General features: G+C 49.2%; 1 protein-coding gene across 2 annotated transcripts in view; it reads right to left on the bottom strand.

Moving 5' to 3' along the window:
- The window catches only part of GRM7 (glutamate metabotropic receptor 7), a gene marked incomplete at both ends in the record, with an annotated part of 242321 nt that overhangs the window by 4521 nt on the left and 221140 nt on the right, over positions 1-16660 (bottom strand). The window contains one exon of one of the 2 annotated variants that reach the window (XM_080350516.1): positions 16303-16373. The exons of the other annotated variant lie outside the window; for it this stretch is intronic. Within the exon in view, the coding sequence (XP_080206642.1) occupies positions 16303-16373 (71 nt within the window). Of the gene's footprint in view, positions 1-16302; positions 16374-16660 lie in introns of those variants that run through there. 2 annotated transcript variants of the gene reach the window in all.

Here is a 16660-nt window from a genome sequence, read left to right as displayed (position 1 = left end):
AAATATATATGAGACAGAGATGAAGGCAACAATCCTAAATGATTCTACATGCTTGCCCAAAACCCGCCTAATGGAATGAAGCTTGGAGAAAATAATGTAATTTTAAATTTAGTATCTAAATGTAAATGGATTGTTATATCGCATTTCACATCTCTCCTGTTGTGCTCCCTACCACGGTGTATTGGCAGCTTACCTAGTACATAAATGCCTGCAGTTGTGTAAGAAATGCTTCCTTTTACTGCGTGTGCTGGTGGGAGCTGCCAGTCCCGAGCGGCAGCCTGGGCTGTGTGACTTCTATGCAGATCAGCACACAGAGCCCCGTGTTTTAATAATAGGATAGGAATATATTAAATTACAGAGATAACACGAGTAAAAAGTGTGTTCCTCCATAATTGCTGTACAGCCTTCTCTCCTCATACATTATATCATCTGCAGCTGTCACATTTCGCTGTCACTCCGGGAAGGCAACGACAATTAGCGCTGGGGATGGGCAGGAGCAGCAGCCGTGGCACCGGATCGCAGGGACAACACAGGGGAGAACCTGCTGAGGACGTCATTTCCATCTCCTGATGACTGATGCATCTAGTACATCAGTGGGCTGATGGCAACCTGGACACCGCCCCACGCGGTGACAAAGCCCACAGGAACGGGTTCTTTCTATTGGTGCAGCTGTGGCGAAACTGAGTCACCAAAAATACAGCAGTGAGTAGAATTGAACCGCCAAGGAGAACAGCACTCCTGTTGAAACTCTGACTGAGGAACCAACAACCCCAATGAACTTCCCTCATCATCCCCACATCTCTGCTGACAGGTCTCTTGATGCTCCACGTGGGACAGCTGGGTGGCTGGTCCTCAGCAATGACTGAGGACCCGGAATGGGTACAGAACACTAATGAGAGCAAGGGCTGCTTGCAAAGAGTAAATGTGCTGCAGGAATTGTCGGAAAACGATCATCTAATGGAATAGTGTAGACTGACACAGTCATCGCTCATGCTCCTTGCACTACTCCTGTGACACACGGTACATCATGGCACCTCTTGCTGATGTGCTGCTGGTGATCTCCATGTTTTCCGGCAGAAAACAAACCCGGGTTCCCACCGCAGCTTCTCCAGCTCCAAACCCAACGTGATTTTCAAGTGCGTTTTGCAGGAATTGGTATGCAAGGCACAGGACCCTAAATTGTCACTGCAAATAGGATCAAATTAAGCAGCCCCAGACATGGAACATAAAGCTAAGAAGGAACTAAAACGGCATAAAAAGAGAACAGGGCCGCGTCGCTTAGCAACCAGCACCTTTTCGGATGGATTACGCGAGTCCGGACACATTTGCACCATTGACAGTTGTTGCTCATAATATAAAGGAGTTTTTCATAGAATCACAGAATCGTTTTGGTTGGAAGAGACCCTCGGGATCATCAGTTCAACTATAACTTAATCCAACTCTGGCACTAAACCATGTCCCTAAGAACCTCGTATAAAGGCCTTTTAAACCCCTCCGGGGATGGCGACTCCAGCACTGCCCTGGGCAGCCTGTTGCAGTGCCCCACAGCCTTTTGGGGAAGACACTGTTCCCCAGATCCCCCCCACTCTCCGCTCCGTGTCTGTGTGGCGCCGTGGGGCGCCGCGGGGCTGGCGCAGCCCGCGTGGGGTTCGCGTGTCTCGGTTCCCAGCCGTGGCGGGAGCAGTTTCGTTTCAAAGCTCATCAGCTTCTCATAGACACTGGATTTTCTTGTTTTGCAAATGCTCAGTCTGCCAAGCTTCAAGCCCAGCTAAGGACAGCTGACAGCCAAGTACGAATAACAACAGTCCTGCAGATCTTAACTGGAAAAAGCCCCAAACAACTAGGTTCACTGGACAGATGCAGAACAAATAATTTGCCTGGCTTTAAAAATTAGAAATACATATTCAGATACTCACATATTCAGATATTTTCTCCCCAATTTTCACAATGTGACTGCCTTATTTTCTGCTTCTATGCATCTAGAAATTTTCCAACACAATGCAATTACATTTGCGGAGCCTGATTTGCTGCAGAGGCCGTACTGATCTATGCAATGCAAAGAGAGGAAAAACAAGCTCATGACTCCCCTGCACCCTGTTGTCAGACAGCTGTAATTCACCCCTTGTTGCCAGGAGGAGCCGCACGGTGGGATTTAACACTGCGGAGTGCATCTGGTGGGATGGGAAGTGGAGAAAATCCCCAAGCTGGCTGAAAGCATCACAAGTCAGGCTGGGCCACACAGGCGGAGTTTTACTTAGCGTTAATAATGTAGTGCTTAAGGTTGGGAGTTGAACGAGCTGTCACTAAAATGTCAAGTGCTGCTAAAGGAAAACACAAACCAGCCTCCCCCACATGCGCACAGACACTAATTGGGGAAGACGAGCCCAGATTCCCTGTTGGCTCAACTCTGCTAACGAGAACAAGCCAGACGTCCCCCCAGTCCATCCCGTTACATCACCCAGAGCCACCCGGATGGCTTCGCTCCCAACCTGCAGCACACTGATGATGTTCCTGAGCTCCTACCTCAGAGGGCGGTCAGGAGGTGAATATAGCTCCGAGAAACCCTGAACAAGTGATGAACGCCTGGAGAGGAGAACAATCAGGGCAAGAGCCCAAGCAACCTCAGTGCTGCTTCACAGATGCTTGATAACCCGCGTTCACCTGGTCCACTTCGGTTGCATTCAGAATGCAATTAATAATGTAACGATTACTTCAAGGGCATTAGAATAAAGATGCATATGCATGTGCAAAATGTTCAGAGCAGGGCAAATGCTGCAGGTGTGTTTCTGTCTGAAGAGTGTCCACACGTCTGTCCCTTTACACAGATTCCACTTCCAAATTCCTCCTATTCTAGCCAGGGCTGCATTTTACCTTCAGGCCTTTCTGACTGTTATCCCTTTCAGAAATGGATATTTACGCCTTGGCAAACTCCAACGAGTGACAGAACGACACTTGGAGGGAGCGTGGACCCAGGGACTGGCACAGGGGCCGGCAGTAACAATTACAAATGCCCGGTGTAATGGGCTCTTTGAGCGAGGGCCGCTTTGAAGTTCCCAGAAGGATTTAATAGGAAGCAAGAGTACGACCTTGCCAGTTCCCCAGGGCACGCTGGGGTTTGAAGGAGCTTTTTCTTTAAACAAGTCCATTTTAGCTTATAAGGATTTCAAGTAGTAGCCGCTATCAGAGGCATAAGGTTTTAATTCATCAGGTTTTTTGTGGTTCACTTTTTGTGAGAACGGAGAATGCATCCGATAGGAAGAATAGAAGCAGTTCTTGGGCGAGATAATGGCGTAATGATAGAAATCAGTTCAGGGCAAAGTGGCAATGACATGATATTCTTATAGGCTACGATAGCTTGTTAGGGGTTGAGCTCATAAAGTCTGTATTTGCTTTGTCATTCTGCAAATGTATTAGATTGAGACCAATCTGCTGTTGAACTTTTATCTCGATAGGGATGAAGAAACTCAAAGCCCAGACGAAGCAGGGAAAGCGACTGTATTAGACGGACGCTTGCACTACAGTACAAAGCTGGAAAATTCCGACTTCATTTTGAGTAGAATTATAGCCATTAATTTCAGTGAAGCAGGCTCTCCCGCAATGAATCCCAGAAAGGATGGGAAGCTTATCACACTGATCACACTAAAACCCCTAAAATGAGGCAAAGATTATCCTGCAAAGTCAGTATGCACCATTGCACATGGCACTTACCTGCTCAGGAAAGGAGCAAATTGCTGATCTGAAAGTTGGGCACATTTTCTTGTGGATAAATAGTGAACTCCACAAAGCCACACGGCTCCGGCACCAAGGGGAGAAATGCAGCTGTAGGTGGCTGGAGGCTTTGCCTAATGGCACAGGCAGCCTCTCTAACCTTGCTCTGTGGACAGCAAATTTAAGCAGTGTAAAGACAAGTAAGGAAAAACCCTATAGAATGTAGCACAAAACCTATGCCTCCCAATTTTAAGACAGACTAACGGTGAAGTCCCCACTTAAGCTCCAGCTCTACACACTGGGGCCATTTTGCAGCTGAAATCCCCCTCAAATCGAGGGCAAAGCAGCTGCTGATTTCAGCACAGCCTGCGTTGCTTGCCGAAAAAATGTACAGAACGGCATAAAATAACGTGGAAAGTTATCGGTTCCTTACGATGCTTCTGTAGCACTTTTCTGCCTGACGCAAGGAGAGCTTTGGTGTCTCTCGTGGTTTTCAAGCGCTGCCGCCAGTCACCGTGCGCCCCACGGCCCTTCTGCAAGGCTCGGGCAAAGCTGGGGCCACAGGAGACTCACTGCCCTGGAGAAAATCATAAACGTGCACCTGTATTAATTCATAGACTCACAGATGGTTTGGGTTGGAGGGACCTTCACCCAGTGCCTCCCCTGCCATAGGCAGGGACATCTTCACCAGCTCAGGGTGCTCAGAGCCCCGTCCAGCCTGGCCTGGGATGTCTCAGGGATGGTTCATCCACCACCTCTCTGGCCACCCTGGGCCAGGCTCTCACCACCCTCATGGTGAATAATTTCTTCCTTTATCTCATCTAATTCTCCCCTTTTTCAGTGTAAAGCCATCACCCCTTGTGCTGTCACTCCATGCCCTTACAATTCTTACAAGCTCTAAAACCAGCCACAGATGGGACGTGTGATCCATGTTCTCCCTTTGCAACGGTGAGATACCGCATTTGTCTTGGATGAATATTTACTAATGAAAGTGATAGTTGTCTATAAACAAACAAAAAGCCTGTCATCTGTTTTCCTGCCTCTCAGCTGCTTATGCTGATAACTCTGTCAGCATCAATAAACTTCTTTTGTTAAGCTGGAAGGTTGATCTGAACTACCCGCGGTGACACACTCTGCCTGCAGCCCCCTCAGCACTGGGCTAAGAGATAATTGTTATCAGCCACACCTTGCAACGTATTATTACACTTTGCAAGGTATCATTAGGGTAGGTGCCTTCAGAAACAGATTCAAAGGTTGTTGTCAATATTAATTTTTCCATCTGAGACAGTAAAAGAAAATGTGATTTTGAATCAAAGAATGGAGCCAGACACTTACTGTTTAGGGCTTGAAAAATCATCACGTTTTTGCCTAAAAGATAACGGTAAGGTTGAGATATTGCGTCAGGGAATAACATTGCAATAGAAAAGGATTAGTTTTACCCTCCTAAAAAAAGCTAAAATCAACAAAGTATTGTACTGCTGAAGAACATCATTCTTGAGCCTGTTTGGCTGTGTTGTTCTCCCGTTGCCTACTCGTCTGCTTTGCAGATAAAAACTTCTGGGTCAGGTGAAGTTTGAAAGTATCTGCAACACTGAGATCAAAGAATAAACAGCAGAAAGTCCTATCAATGCTTCCAGCAAACGGCAGATCGAGAGGCTCAGGGCGGCCGGTGCCGTCGAGCACTGCGCTGAGATCACACAGTCCCAGCGTGTCAGGGGTGGAAGGGACCTGGGAAGCTCACCCAGTGCAATCCCCCCATGGAGCAGGAACACCCAGATGAGGTTACACAGGAAGGTGTCCAGGCGGGTTGGAATGTCTGCACAGAAGGAGACTCCACAACCCCCTGGGCAGCCTGGGCCAGGCTCTGACACCCTCACCCCAACAAGTTTCTTCTCAAATTTAAGCGGAACCTCCTGTGTTCCAGTTTGAACCCATTGCCCCTTGTCCTGTCACTGAGAAGAGCCTGGCTCCATCCTCCTGACACTCATCCTTTATATATTTGTAAACATTAATGAGGTCACCCCTCAGTCTCCTCTTTCCCAGCTCCCTCAGCCTTTCCTCACCCGGGAGATGCTCCACTCCCTGCAGCATCTTGGTGGCTGCGCTGGACTCTCTCCAGCAGTTCCCTGTCCTGCTGGAACTGAGGGGCCACAACTGGACACAAGATTCCAGGTGTGGTCTCCCCAGGGCAGAGCAGAGGGGCAGGAGAACCTCTCTGACCTACTGACCACCCCCTTCTAACCCACCCCAGGTACCATTGGCTTCCTGGCCACAAGGGCCCAGTGCTGGCTCATGGTCATCCTGCTGTCCCCAGGACCCCCAGGTCCCTTTCCCCTACGCTGCTCTCTAATAGGTCATTCCCCAACCTGTACTGGAACGCGGGACTGTTTCTGCCCACATGTGAGACTCCAGAGATGGAGCTGGGAGATGAGGCCGGGGAGCAGAAGCCCCGGGTGGGTCAGGGGGGACAATGGGGAGGATGCAGAGTCTCCGTATGAACCTTCGCATCAACTAAACTGCTGGCACTTTGCTGCAGGAGCCTCCAACAGCCCCAGCACAGGGAGGAAACAAAACCAAGTCGTATTACTCCTTAATTGGAGCCGACGGTACAGAAAACATACTAATTTAAACTACATTTAAAATGTTTCTGTTTGAGTGCTGTGCACTGGAAAGATAACAAATAGCAGCAAATTATTTTCACCTGCTTAAAACAAAGCAATTAATAGCGCGTTGGTTATCTCACCTGGAAAGCCAGGCTCTGTTGAGAGCTGTTAAAGCCAAGTGTGGAAACAGTTTGCATGAAACGTAATTAAAATTATGACCTGAGTGATCTTCTCAAACATCCCAAAGGAGTCCTGAAGGCAGAGCTGCAGGAAAACGATTCCTCTCTACCTCTTGGCTTTGTTCCTGAGCCGGTTCCGAAACGTCCGCCACCCTCGCCCCTCGCTCTGCTCAGCATCCCCAGCGCCTCCCTCGGCCCCGCGCAGGGACAGGTGAACGCGTGGTCATAAAGTCATCGGGCACATTGCCCTTTTCTTACTTACACCCACGTTCCGTAAACGCAGCTCTCATGTCTCGCTTGTTTATCCGTTCTGCGATCAAATCATTGAAAATCTTTTTCTAATTAAGCATCATACCTGATAAAGAAATCAAGAAAACTAAAATTCTGTGCAGTTGCCGAACAACAGGAACAAAGGATTGGGCAACATCTTTTTTCCTTTCCCCCTCCAGCTGTAGCCAGTTACAGGTGTCATACTGAGAGCACAAAGGTGTTTTCTGTTCACTCCTTTAACAAATGACAAGCGATTCTGCTATTTAATGTGTTCATTTCCAGGTGTTCTCCTCCCCACTAGCGCATCATCCTCCAAACAGCCCCTGGCTGCAGGGCAGCACCAAACCAACCAAACCTGTGCAGCACCAAACCAAACCAAACGCCTCGCCAGGACTTGGTCAAGCACACCAAGGAAACACCGACACAGCCACATCCGCATCACCCACAATTCGGAAACACAAGCTATTTTTCAATAGAGGACTGAAAGCCAGATAACACCTGGAGAGAAAACTTTTGCAGCTTGTTGGATTTTGGCTAAGTCTCCAGTGTCTGAACTGCCCGTTCACACCAGTCACATACCGGAGCAACCTCAGCTCTGCTCCCACCAGGGAACAGGCAGCGCGGAGGGGAACAACGTCTCACCAAGGTCTGTTTGTCTGGAGCTGTCATCGGATGGAATGACAAGGGTACACCGAATACAGCCTCCCTGTGCTAGAGAAACAGGTCATAGCTGTATTTTAAATAACAATAAGTGTCATACTTATCACTGCATTTGTACTTTTCAGGAAAACACAATGACAGAGAAGACTGAACAAACACTTTGACATCCTGTAAGTAACTGGTTGTTACTCGGCACATCCTCTCCTCTGAAGAGAGGAATTTCCCTTGATAAATGCTGGATACAAAGCTGTATCTTGTATAGTGTTTTATGAATGCTTTTCACATCCCGATTGCTCGGGGCAGTGACCATGTCCTCTGTGAAGCACGCTGTGCACCTGAGCCCAAACCACGGTAGGACGGAGAATGCACCAAAACCTCCCGCCCGGGCTGGCTCCGTGTCTCGGAGTCAGTGCAATCCCACAAGAAACTGCTGCCAAACCTTTGCTCAGGTCATTTCCTCAGGAAGTGACATCTTGTCCTCTGTGACACACGCAGAGCTCGGTGGGGACGTCGATGGGCTCCTCAGGTGTCCCCAGGGACGCCCCGTTGGCTGCACGGAGCCGGCTCAGCCCGGGGTGGCTGTGCCTGCAAGACCTGGGCTCTGTCCCCTCCAGAGCCAGCACCTGCAGAGCTCCAGCCCGGTGACGCTCCTGGCAAGATTAATGCTGTAGAAAGGCGAATTGGTGCAGTACAGGGATGTCACACCAGGGACATTCCGCGGTCCCTGACCTGGAAGGGCTCCCTCCTTCCATCAGGTTGGCCTCCCCGCGCTAGCTGGCAAAGACTTGCAGGTAACAGATACCTCAACAGAACAGTCAAGAACGTTCATGAAGTGCAAAGAGGCTAAATTTGCTAGAAAATGTATTCATGGTCTGTAATTCTGTAACACTGTGTCTAACAAAAAGACACTCTGAGCTGCATGGTTAAATGGTGCCATTTTGCTGCAATCAACATTTAATTTTTTTGCAGAAAGTCTTGATTTCAAATATCCTGGAAATGTTTAACAGATGATATTAATAAGAGTACAGATTTAATACGAGGCTCTTCATTCCACGGACATGATAAGCATCATGACAAGTGGTGTAGCTATGGCAACTATACTTTTCTGCTTTCTTTTTCCACGGTATCTCCCTAGATGCAGCTCCAGCCTCTCCCCAGGTGACACTCAGTGCTCTGACCTAGAGAGGAGTAACTCAGCGCAACGCCCATCCCGGCACCGGAACGCCTTTCTTTCCTGCTGCACGTGGCCATTGTGTTTCATGGGCATTTACACGTATTTAGCCATTCACCTAATGCCCTTTTTTTCTTCTTCCTCACTATGGCTAGAAAATAAAAACGTGCCTTTGGTCCTTTCTGTGGGTCACTGTTCAAAACCAACAGCCTCTCCTCGAAGTCAAAGCACCTGTTTCCATGCTTTCTTCTTCAACGTGTCACCGCACGTCACTGAAAGGGATGCACACATTTCCTTTCCTGAAGCCAAAGAAAGCAGAAAACCCAAACCCGTGATGTTCTGCAGATGCTGAGTGTGAGCACGGTGCCTGTCTGCAGTAAGAGGCAAACACTGAGAAAGGCTAATTCCTTATGTGCCATTTTTTTGATTTGCTGCTGCTTACTGGCCTCAAGAAAACCAAGCAAGCCCAGGTCCCCGCTGCACAAATATATTCTGTGTGCTGTCCGTGTCAACATAAATAATACCCATCTCATTGTACAGCGTTATTTGATGTCAGTGACAAATGAACGCGGGGCCACGGCTCGCGCTCGCGTTACCCACGTGCTCCTTTGCTCGCAGGCGCTGCGGCTGCCGAGCGCTCACGTCCTGCAGGGGCTGGTTCCTTTGCCACCAGGTGACAAATGACATCAAGGCGGGGGTGAAATCAGCGGGACGCGCAGGGACCGGCGTGTGACGCTGTGACACGCGGCTGTGTCGGGCCGACGCAAACCCAGGGACAGGTCCTGGGTAAGCGCGGCTGTGACGACAACCATGGCTGTCCCAACCACTGTGTATTTCTGGTCCCATAGCACACCGCGCACACCGCGGCTCTGTACCACCGAGGCTGTTTTCTGGTCTTACCTACACGATCTTTGAACAGTTCTCTTCACGCCTGTAGTCACGCACACAGAAAACTGCATGGATCCACACATTTTGAGAACTTCATTTACCTGTAATATTGCTTATTTTCAGTTTTCCTGGCCTTTTTTACTCCGTTATTACTATGATTAGCTTACCCAATTTCCACCAGGTTAGTGAACGAACAGGCTCCCAGCGGAGCCGTTGGCACTGGTTGTGTACGGGACCCGCTCCTGCGGAGTGGATCCCGTGATCCCAAAGATCAGCCCAGAAAAATACACAATTGAAAAAAAAGAGGAGAAAAAGGTCTTTTGTCCTGAGTAAAGACTCAGCAGCAGGGTCACCAGGCCTAACGCAGAACTGAAATTACAGTAGCAATAGCGATTAAAAAGAGGACACATCCCAAAAGCTGCAAGATGCAATCATAACGCCTCCTATTGCCCGGGGAGGGCAGAAGAGAAACCTGACTGCCAGTATTGCCACGTCCCAGCCTGGGCGACCGCAGGGAGCTCAGGAAATTCAGCTGAGAACGTCAGGTCTGATTTCAGAATCCTACAAGTGTTCATGTGAGTCGCCTGGTTGGCGCAGAGCAGGACGGGCCGAGGGGAGGCTGCAGGGAAGAGCCCTTATCCACGTGTGGACAGGAGAGCCCAAAGTCTGTGGCTTTTCCCTGCTACTACCATTTCTGATTTTGACAGATTCTCCCTGAGAGGATGTAAGGACTGAGAAATTAGTCAAAGGGAGAGCTCGGAGCTACTAAGGGTTTATTAGGCAAAAAAGAGAGAGAGGGACCGGTCCGTGAGGTATAACAGTACATGCAAAATTTACAGCTCACTCCTCTTCCAGATTTCCTAGGAAAAAAGATCACAAAAAAGAGAAACAACGGAAAAAAAGAGGAATACTAACATCCTAATTAACACTCATTTGTGTCTCAAAGACATAGATCTACCTGCCCAGCTTTTAACATCCAAAGCACTTACAGTCACGGTTGTGTGTTTTAACTAACGTTGTTCAAACATCAGACTAGAATGTGATTGCTTAAGTGCACAAAGAATTTCAGTTTTTAAAAGAGTCTGACACTTCCCTGCGTATTTACAAGTCTGGTAGCATGTAAGTCATGAAAGGTGCGAGACAGTCTGCAAAATAATTAATACAGGAGCATGCAATTATGTGAATGCATTTAAGTGCATCATTCGATCTAGTTATTTTGAGCTGTACAAGGCAAATAAGCCGGTCCCCAGGCGCTGCCGCAGGAGGGACCTGGCGCACAACCCGCTGCACCTGGAGGCCGCCAAGTCCCCAGGGTGCGCTGGCACTGCGGCGCTGTCACCGTGGCACTGTCACCGCGGCCCCGTCACCGCGGCCCCGTCACCAGCATGCGCACGGCCTCGCCAGCAAAACGGTCTGGCCGTGGAGTAATATTAACTGAAAAACCAATCTCATAAGTAGCTGGAGTCCGGCTACGCTTAATCAAGTTAAAAGGACAAAGGCTTGGCTTCTCCCAACCAACTTTAGGTCTCACTCAAGCAGCAGTTGCCAAAAACTTATTTCTGATTTCATTTAAAACAGATGAAGCATTTAAACAAGCTATACTGCTCCCAGCCATACAAACCACGGTTTAAAACTAACATATATACAGGGTGAGGGATGCCCTTCGCATGCTGAAATGTCCCGAGAGGATCGAACCTTGCATTGCAAAGGAGGATACTTGCAACCCAGACAGAATCACGATTGTTAGAATCTAAGATGGTTAGAAAGAGAATAACTTCTGGCACTAGTTTGGCTCCTGGGCAACAGGATGCTGCCGTGGGCATGTAGAACCTGAAGGAGAACACAGATCCAAATGGATTGAGACCTCAAGACACTGGGAAAAACTAAAATGCAAATGGCATGTGCAATGCAAATGGGAGGAAGGAGGAATTACGTCCTCAAAACAAAAGTTCTGATTTTCCTTTTGTCGAAAAGCTTCACTCCTCACTGCAGAACACACCAAACTGCATCCGCTTTCCAGCATATCGGTCTGAAGGCACTTTAGCCCCACACGCCTTCCTCTCTTCAGAGCTTGGCTCTCTGTAAATCTCCTCATTTAAAAAGTAAATAAGACATATCAAGCCAGCAAAATTTTCCCCGTGGAAAACAGGCCTCGTTACAGATACCCCTCGGTGTGCACAAAGTTAAATGTTGTTCAGCTGTTCAACCTCACCAAATGGAGCTGGGCTATGGCTTGGAAAACATGTGCTACTGCATAAGTCATTTCTGGAATAAACACTCACGTGCCAGGTTCTGGGTTAAACACGCAGAAGGACCGGGGTGCCAGGAGCCTGACGGTGACCTGTGTGCATCCCCATCAGTGACCTGTGCACATCTATCTCCATGGGTGACCTGTGCTGTCCCCATCGGGGTGCATGTCAGAGACCCTGAAATCACATTTCTGCACTTCAGAGCACTCACATTTCTAACGTAGAGGACACTGGTGGGAATCTGTGCTCTTCGGGAGCTGAGCCTTCCGAGAGGGGGAGGAAAAACCAATTTCAGCTGAGAAACTTGCCGAAGAAGGAAGGGAATTTGCTCGCACCTTTTATCCGTGAGCGCCTCCACTGTCTCTGGAAACGCGTTGTGCAGGTGATGCGGCACCGGCCAGCGCACGGAGGAGCCGCGGCGCAGGGGCCATCGCCACCCCAGCACCACCCCAGCACCACCCGGCCCGTGAGCAGCCGAAAATCTGGAACCTGCCATGTCAGTGAAATCATTTACAACTTGGGAAACAGGAAAATATGCATTAGGGACTGACTTGGGGTGTTGTACAAGCTAATTTGGATGTATCCCTGTGCAATACTTTAAGTATATCATCGTTAGAATAAATTTATGATAAGTGTTTAGTTTTTCAGTAAGCCATTCTAGAATAAAAATGCATGCAGTGGAGACCCGTCAAAGTCTTTGCTTATCAATTTTGACTGCAAATTCTCATTTCTTAGGGGTCTCCACTGAATAGAAAATCCTTCAAGTGAGGTTAAGCACAGAGCACTTTCTCAGGATGAAACTAACCAGATTTAAAACGAAAATGATGCTTCAATGCAGAGAACAGCTACTCTATCCCACAAGGGCAGAGGTGTGAGGAGCTGCAGAACACCCCCCAGTTGGGTCCCAAGGCATTCAGTGTTGCCCGGTCCCAAAGCAGCTACTGGATGGTGGACGTGGCGCCGGGGTCCCCCAAAATCCTGGCACTAGAGAGTGACTCAGCTACTGACTCCTTCCAACACAAGCCCAAGCTCAGTTTGAAGCCCCGTCATGACTCACATCACACCACCTTCATTACAGCATCATCCACATCAATGTATTTACATCCTGGCAGAGATATGACCAAGAAACATAATGACTTCACACAACGTGGCACCGCACATTCCTGACAAATGATCTCAACACTTTGCCATCGCCATGGAAATTCCCCTGCATAGAAATCAAGCAAAAAAATGGCTTTTAAAGCAACAGGAAAGCTTTAGTAAGCAGCAGCCGGTGCCCAAGTTCTGAGGAGAGCCCCCGCCTCGGGCTGTACCCAGAGACCCTCGCTCCTAACACCCCCAGAGTACTTTAACAGCCTCTCTGGGCTTGATGCCCTGCTCGGCACAAAATCCAGCCCTGCCCTTGCAGAGAGATGCAATGGTTGGCGTTTTCAAAGGAGTTCTGTTAGTTCTGGGGAGCTGCTCGTTGCCCCAGGCAGCGCACGGGACCAGGTCAGGGGAAGCCACAGGTGAATTCGGGGGGGAATGCAAAGTTCAGGGACCTGCGGCTCCAGGACGAAGCTCAGGCATTTCTGCTGAGCAGGGACCTGCTCCGCGTGTCCTCACCCCGCGCTGCGGCACGCTGCGAGGGTGGAGAGGGCGGCTGCTGTCTGAAAATCGGAGGCAAGAGCCTCAGCTGACATCAGTCGATGGTTCTTCAAAGCAATGGGACCACTGTGCTTTAGACTTGCTCAGCATCTGGCCCGGGTCGAGTGGAAGGTCAGCAGAAAAGACAGACAAACGGTAGAACAGGTTGCTGAGAAGCTGCCGTGTTTCAGCATCATCCCTGCTAAAGCAGCTTGGACTGCTGAGGGTCCAACAGTACCAGCTTCGTGCAAAAAGCAGCTGAAATAACGACACCCAGTAATAATAATCCAACCAAAAAAGCAGGGCAGCACCCTCCATTGAGTCTCTCCTTTGGTGCTGCTAGAAATGTCAGGACAGACTCCAGAGCACAGCGGCTCCTGGGCACCACTCAGGTCCCTCCTGGAGCAAGCAAGGACCCTGTGCCACAATCTTGGTCCTTGGCACAAGGCGTCAGATTGGCGTCCTCAAAACACAGGGGTCCTTGCTCATCAGGTCCAGACGGCAGCCGAAGAGCAGAGCTGTCTTTCTGGGGCTTATGCGATCCCATGGGCAATGCAGGAGCATCTCACGAGCACCATCTGCGGGATGCAGCGCGGGGTGAGGGACCTCAGCACCATGGGAGCTCCGCAAGCCCCAGGGACCGACCTGGGTCTGTCAGATGTCACAAGCGCTTCTGCCACTGGTCTGTCATTTCCTCCTGACCTGCAAGCACAGTGCTTGGTGATGGGGCAGGAGGAAAGCGCTGCAGATACTTCTGCAGCACCAACCGTGACTCCGTAGCTGTACAACAGCAGCCGGCATTTCTGCGCCTTGTGCAGGTGATGGACAGGCTCTTCCTCTGACCCACGTACCACATAGAGTTTTCCAAGCCTTGTATTTTCATCAGGCTCAACAGTAAAGAAGTCACATTTGTCACTCACAGGAAACAATTTCAAAGCATTATAAATGCATCTCCCTGTGCATCGTGCAGCAGAAACTGATACAGTCAAGTAATGGCTGAAGCACCGTGTTCATACCTGCATACAAATGTGTTACTAGCAAAACAAGTGTCAATTTACTCCTAAGTTGATGTTTTCCTGATACCGTTGTTTTGCTTTTAATATAGTGTGTTGTTTCTTGCTGGTTTCTGGTTTGTATTCCTGGCAGGACGACTCCAAACACGGCGACCGCAGCTGCAGCAGCGGCCCGGCTGGGACTGACACCGACACCAGCGGGATCCGCAAACAACTCCCGCTGCACAACAGCCCTGGCCGGGGCAGAACTGCCACCAGCGCCCGAACCGCCACCAGGGCCCGAACCCCCCGCCACAGGGGCGGTTTCAGAACCGCCACCAGGGCCCGAACCCCCCGCCACAGGGGCGGTTTCAGAACCGCCACCAGGGCCCGAACCCCCCGCCACTGGGGCGGTTTCAGAACCACCAGCAGGGCCCGAACCCCCCACCACTGGAGTGGTTTTCAGAGCCTGGTGTGGCCCAAATTTTAACAGCTGCTTAAAGAATCTAAATGGCCAATTGTTTTTTATAGGACTTGGATGACCACTTGTGCTCCTTTGCAGACAGCAATTCCTTATGCATTATACGATAATGTTGTGTGGAAAAGTTATTTTTTAGAGATCTGTGTGAGCTCCCAATTCTTTAAATTTTAAACCTTTAAAAATTGTACCTAAAAAAAAAAAAACCCCTTGATTTCTCCTAAGATTTAGGCTCTTTCTATCTCCCTTCTATTCTTCTCATGTCCTTCCTTTAGCAGTCTCATCCTCACACAGTCGCCCTTTGCTCTTTCACATTTGATTTGTGATAACACCTGGAGTGGCCCCTTCTCCTCTCCGACCGTTCGCCCTGTTTCCCTCGGCACCCGACGTTCCCGAAGCCCCTCAGACGCGACGTTCCCGAAGCCCCTCGCACGCGGAACACAGGCTGAGCCTGCAGAACAATGGCCAGCGTTCCAATACCATCAAAAGCAATTTGAACACTTCACGAGAACTGGAGCTGCATTGAAACTGGAGCTGTGGCAATTTACACCAGCTTCCTCTGACTCAGAAGCTCCATTCAAGCAACATTCCTACCTTTGCTGATACAAGTTCTCACCTATATTAGTTGTCATCTGATATTAATTCTCAGCTAAACATTTTAAAACCATCTCTTCTGCACATAGCACAGTAACCGGGCCAGTAGCTCCCATACCTGGGCAAAGCCGTCTGAGCACACACAGAATCGTGGGTAAGAGAAATAGTTATCACTGGTCGATAGTCGTTTGTCTCTGAGATCAGAGGCTTCTCTCTTGCCCTGATTTCCCTGGGAAAGCAGCGAGAAGAGCTCCCGGATCCCAGCGCGGGCACTCGGGACCCCAGGAAAAGCCAGCCCCCCAAAACTGTCCGTGTGTGGGTTCCCGGGAGTGGCCACTGGGGTCACCCACCCCCCAAACATCTCGCAAGCCTTTTCTGAGCCATGGATACTTTTAGAGTGAAGCAGATCGCTCACATGTTCGCAAAGCTTATCTTTGTGCTGCCAGGCAACTCTGCTGGTAAAGCTGCTAGAAATGACTCAGAAAACATTTTGTTAGTTGTTAGATTTGATTGCCATAATTAACTTTTGATAATTTGTTTGTTCCTTTTTTAAATTGTTGTCAAATATCTACATATTCAGAGGCTTTACTGGGATCCACCTCCGCCGGTGGGAAGCAGAAGACACCCCGTGTCTCTTGTTTTGCTGGGACACGATTGAAATCACCCAAGTCCTGGGTCTCTGCTTTGCAAACCCAGCCCTTCCCATGGCAGCGACTGGGAATGGATGCGTGAACAATTTTTAAGTTGGATACTTGTTTAAACATAGCTGCACTAGGGCACATTCCTCATTTGTTCATGTATATAATCATCATCATCACAATCATTTGAGAATAAAGTAATAAGAAGCTAGATTTTTCCTTACCTTTTTGGAAAGCAGGCAAAAGCTATACAGTAGGTGGAAGAGTGTACCAAGTAACAGATTTTTGAACACTCTTTCTTACTGGTGGTATGCAGTCTACAGGAAAAGTAAATACATTGGTATGTACAATACGTCTGTGCACAATAAACTCTTCAAATTTTGCCCTGTCATGGAGGCCACGACATTAATCCAACTGAGGAGCTCAGATGGGAGCTGTGATAGCGGAAAGCTGAGAGGCGCCACCGTAGGAAATTAACTCTGCACTAGAAATAAATGAGCCAGGTCGCAGCGGTTCAGGTTCCTCTGAACGTGGGAGCAGCTGCTCAGCAAACAGCGGCTCTGGTGGATCGGTTTGTTCTTTCCCCCTCACCCCCGAACAAATT

This window comes from Nesoenas mayeri, assembly GCF_963082525.1.
Source record: "Nesoenas mayeri genome assembly, chromosome: 10".
NCBI lineage: Eukaryota > Metazoa > Chordata > Aves > Columbiformes > Columbidae > Nesoenas > Nesoenas mayeri.
Note: the sequence above shows the minus strand (reverse complement) of the source record. Positions and strands in the feature narration are given on the sequence as shown.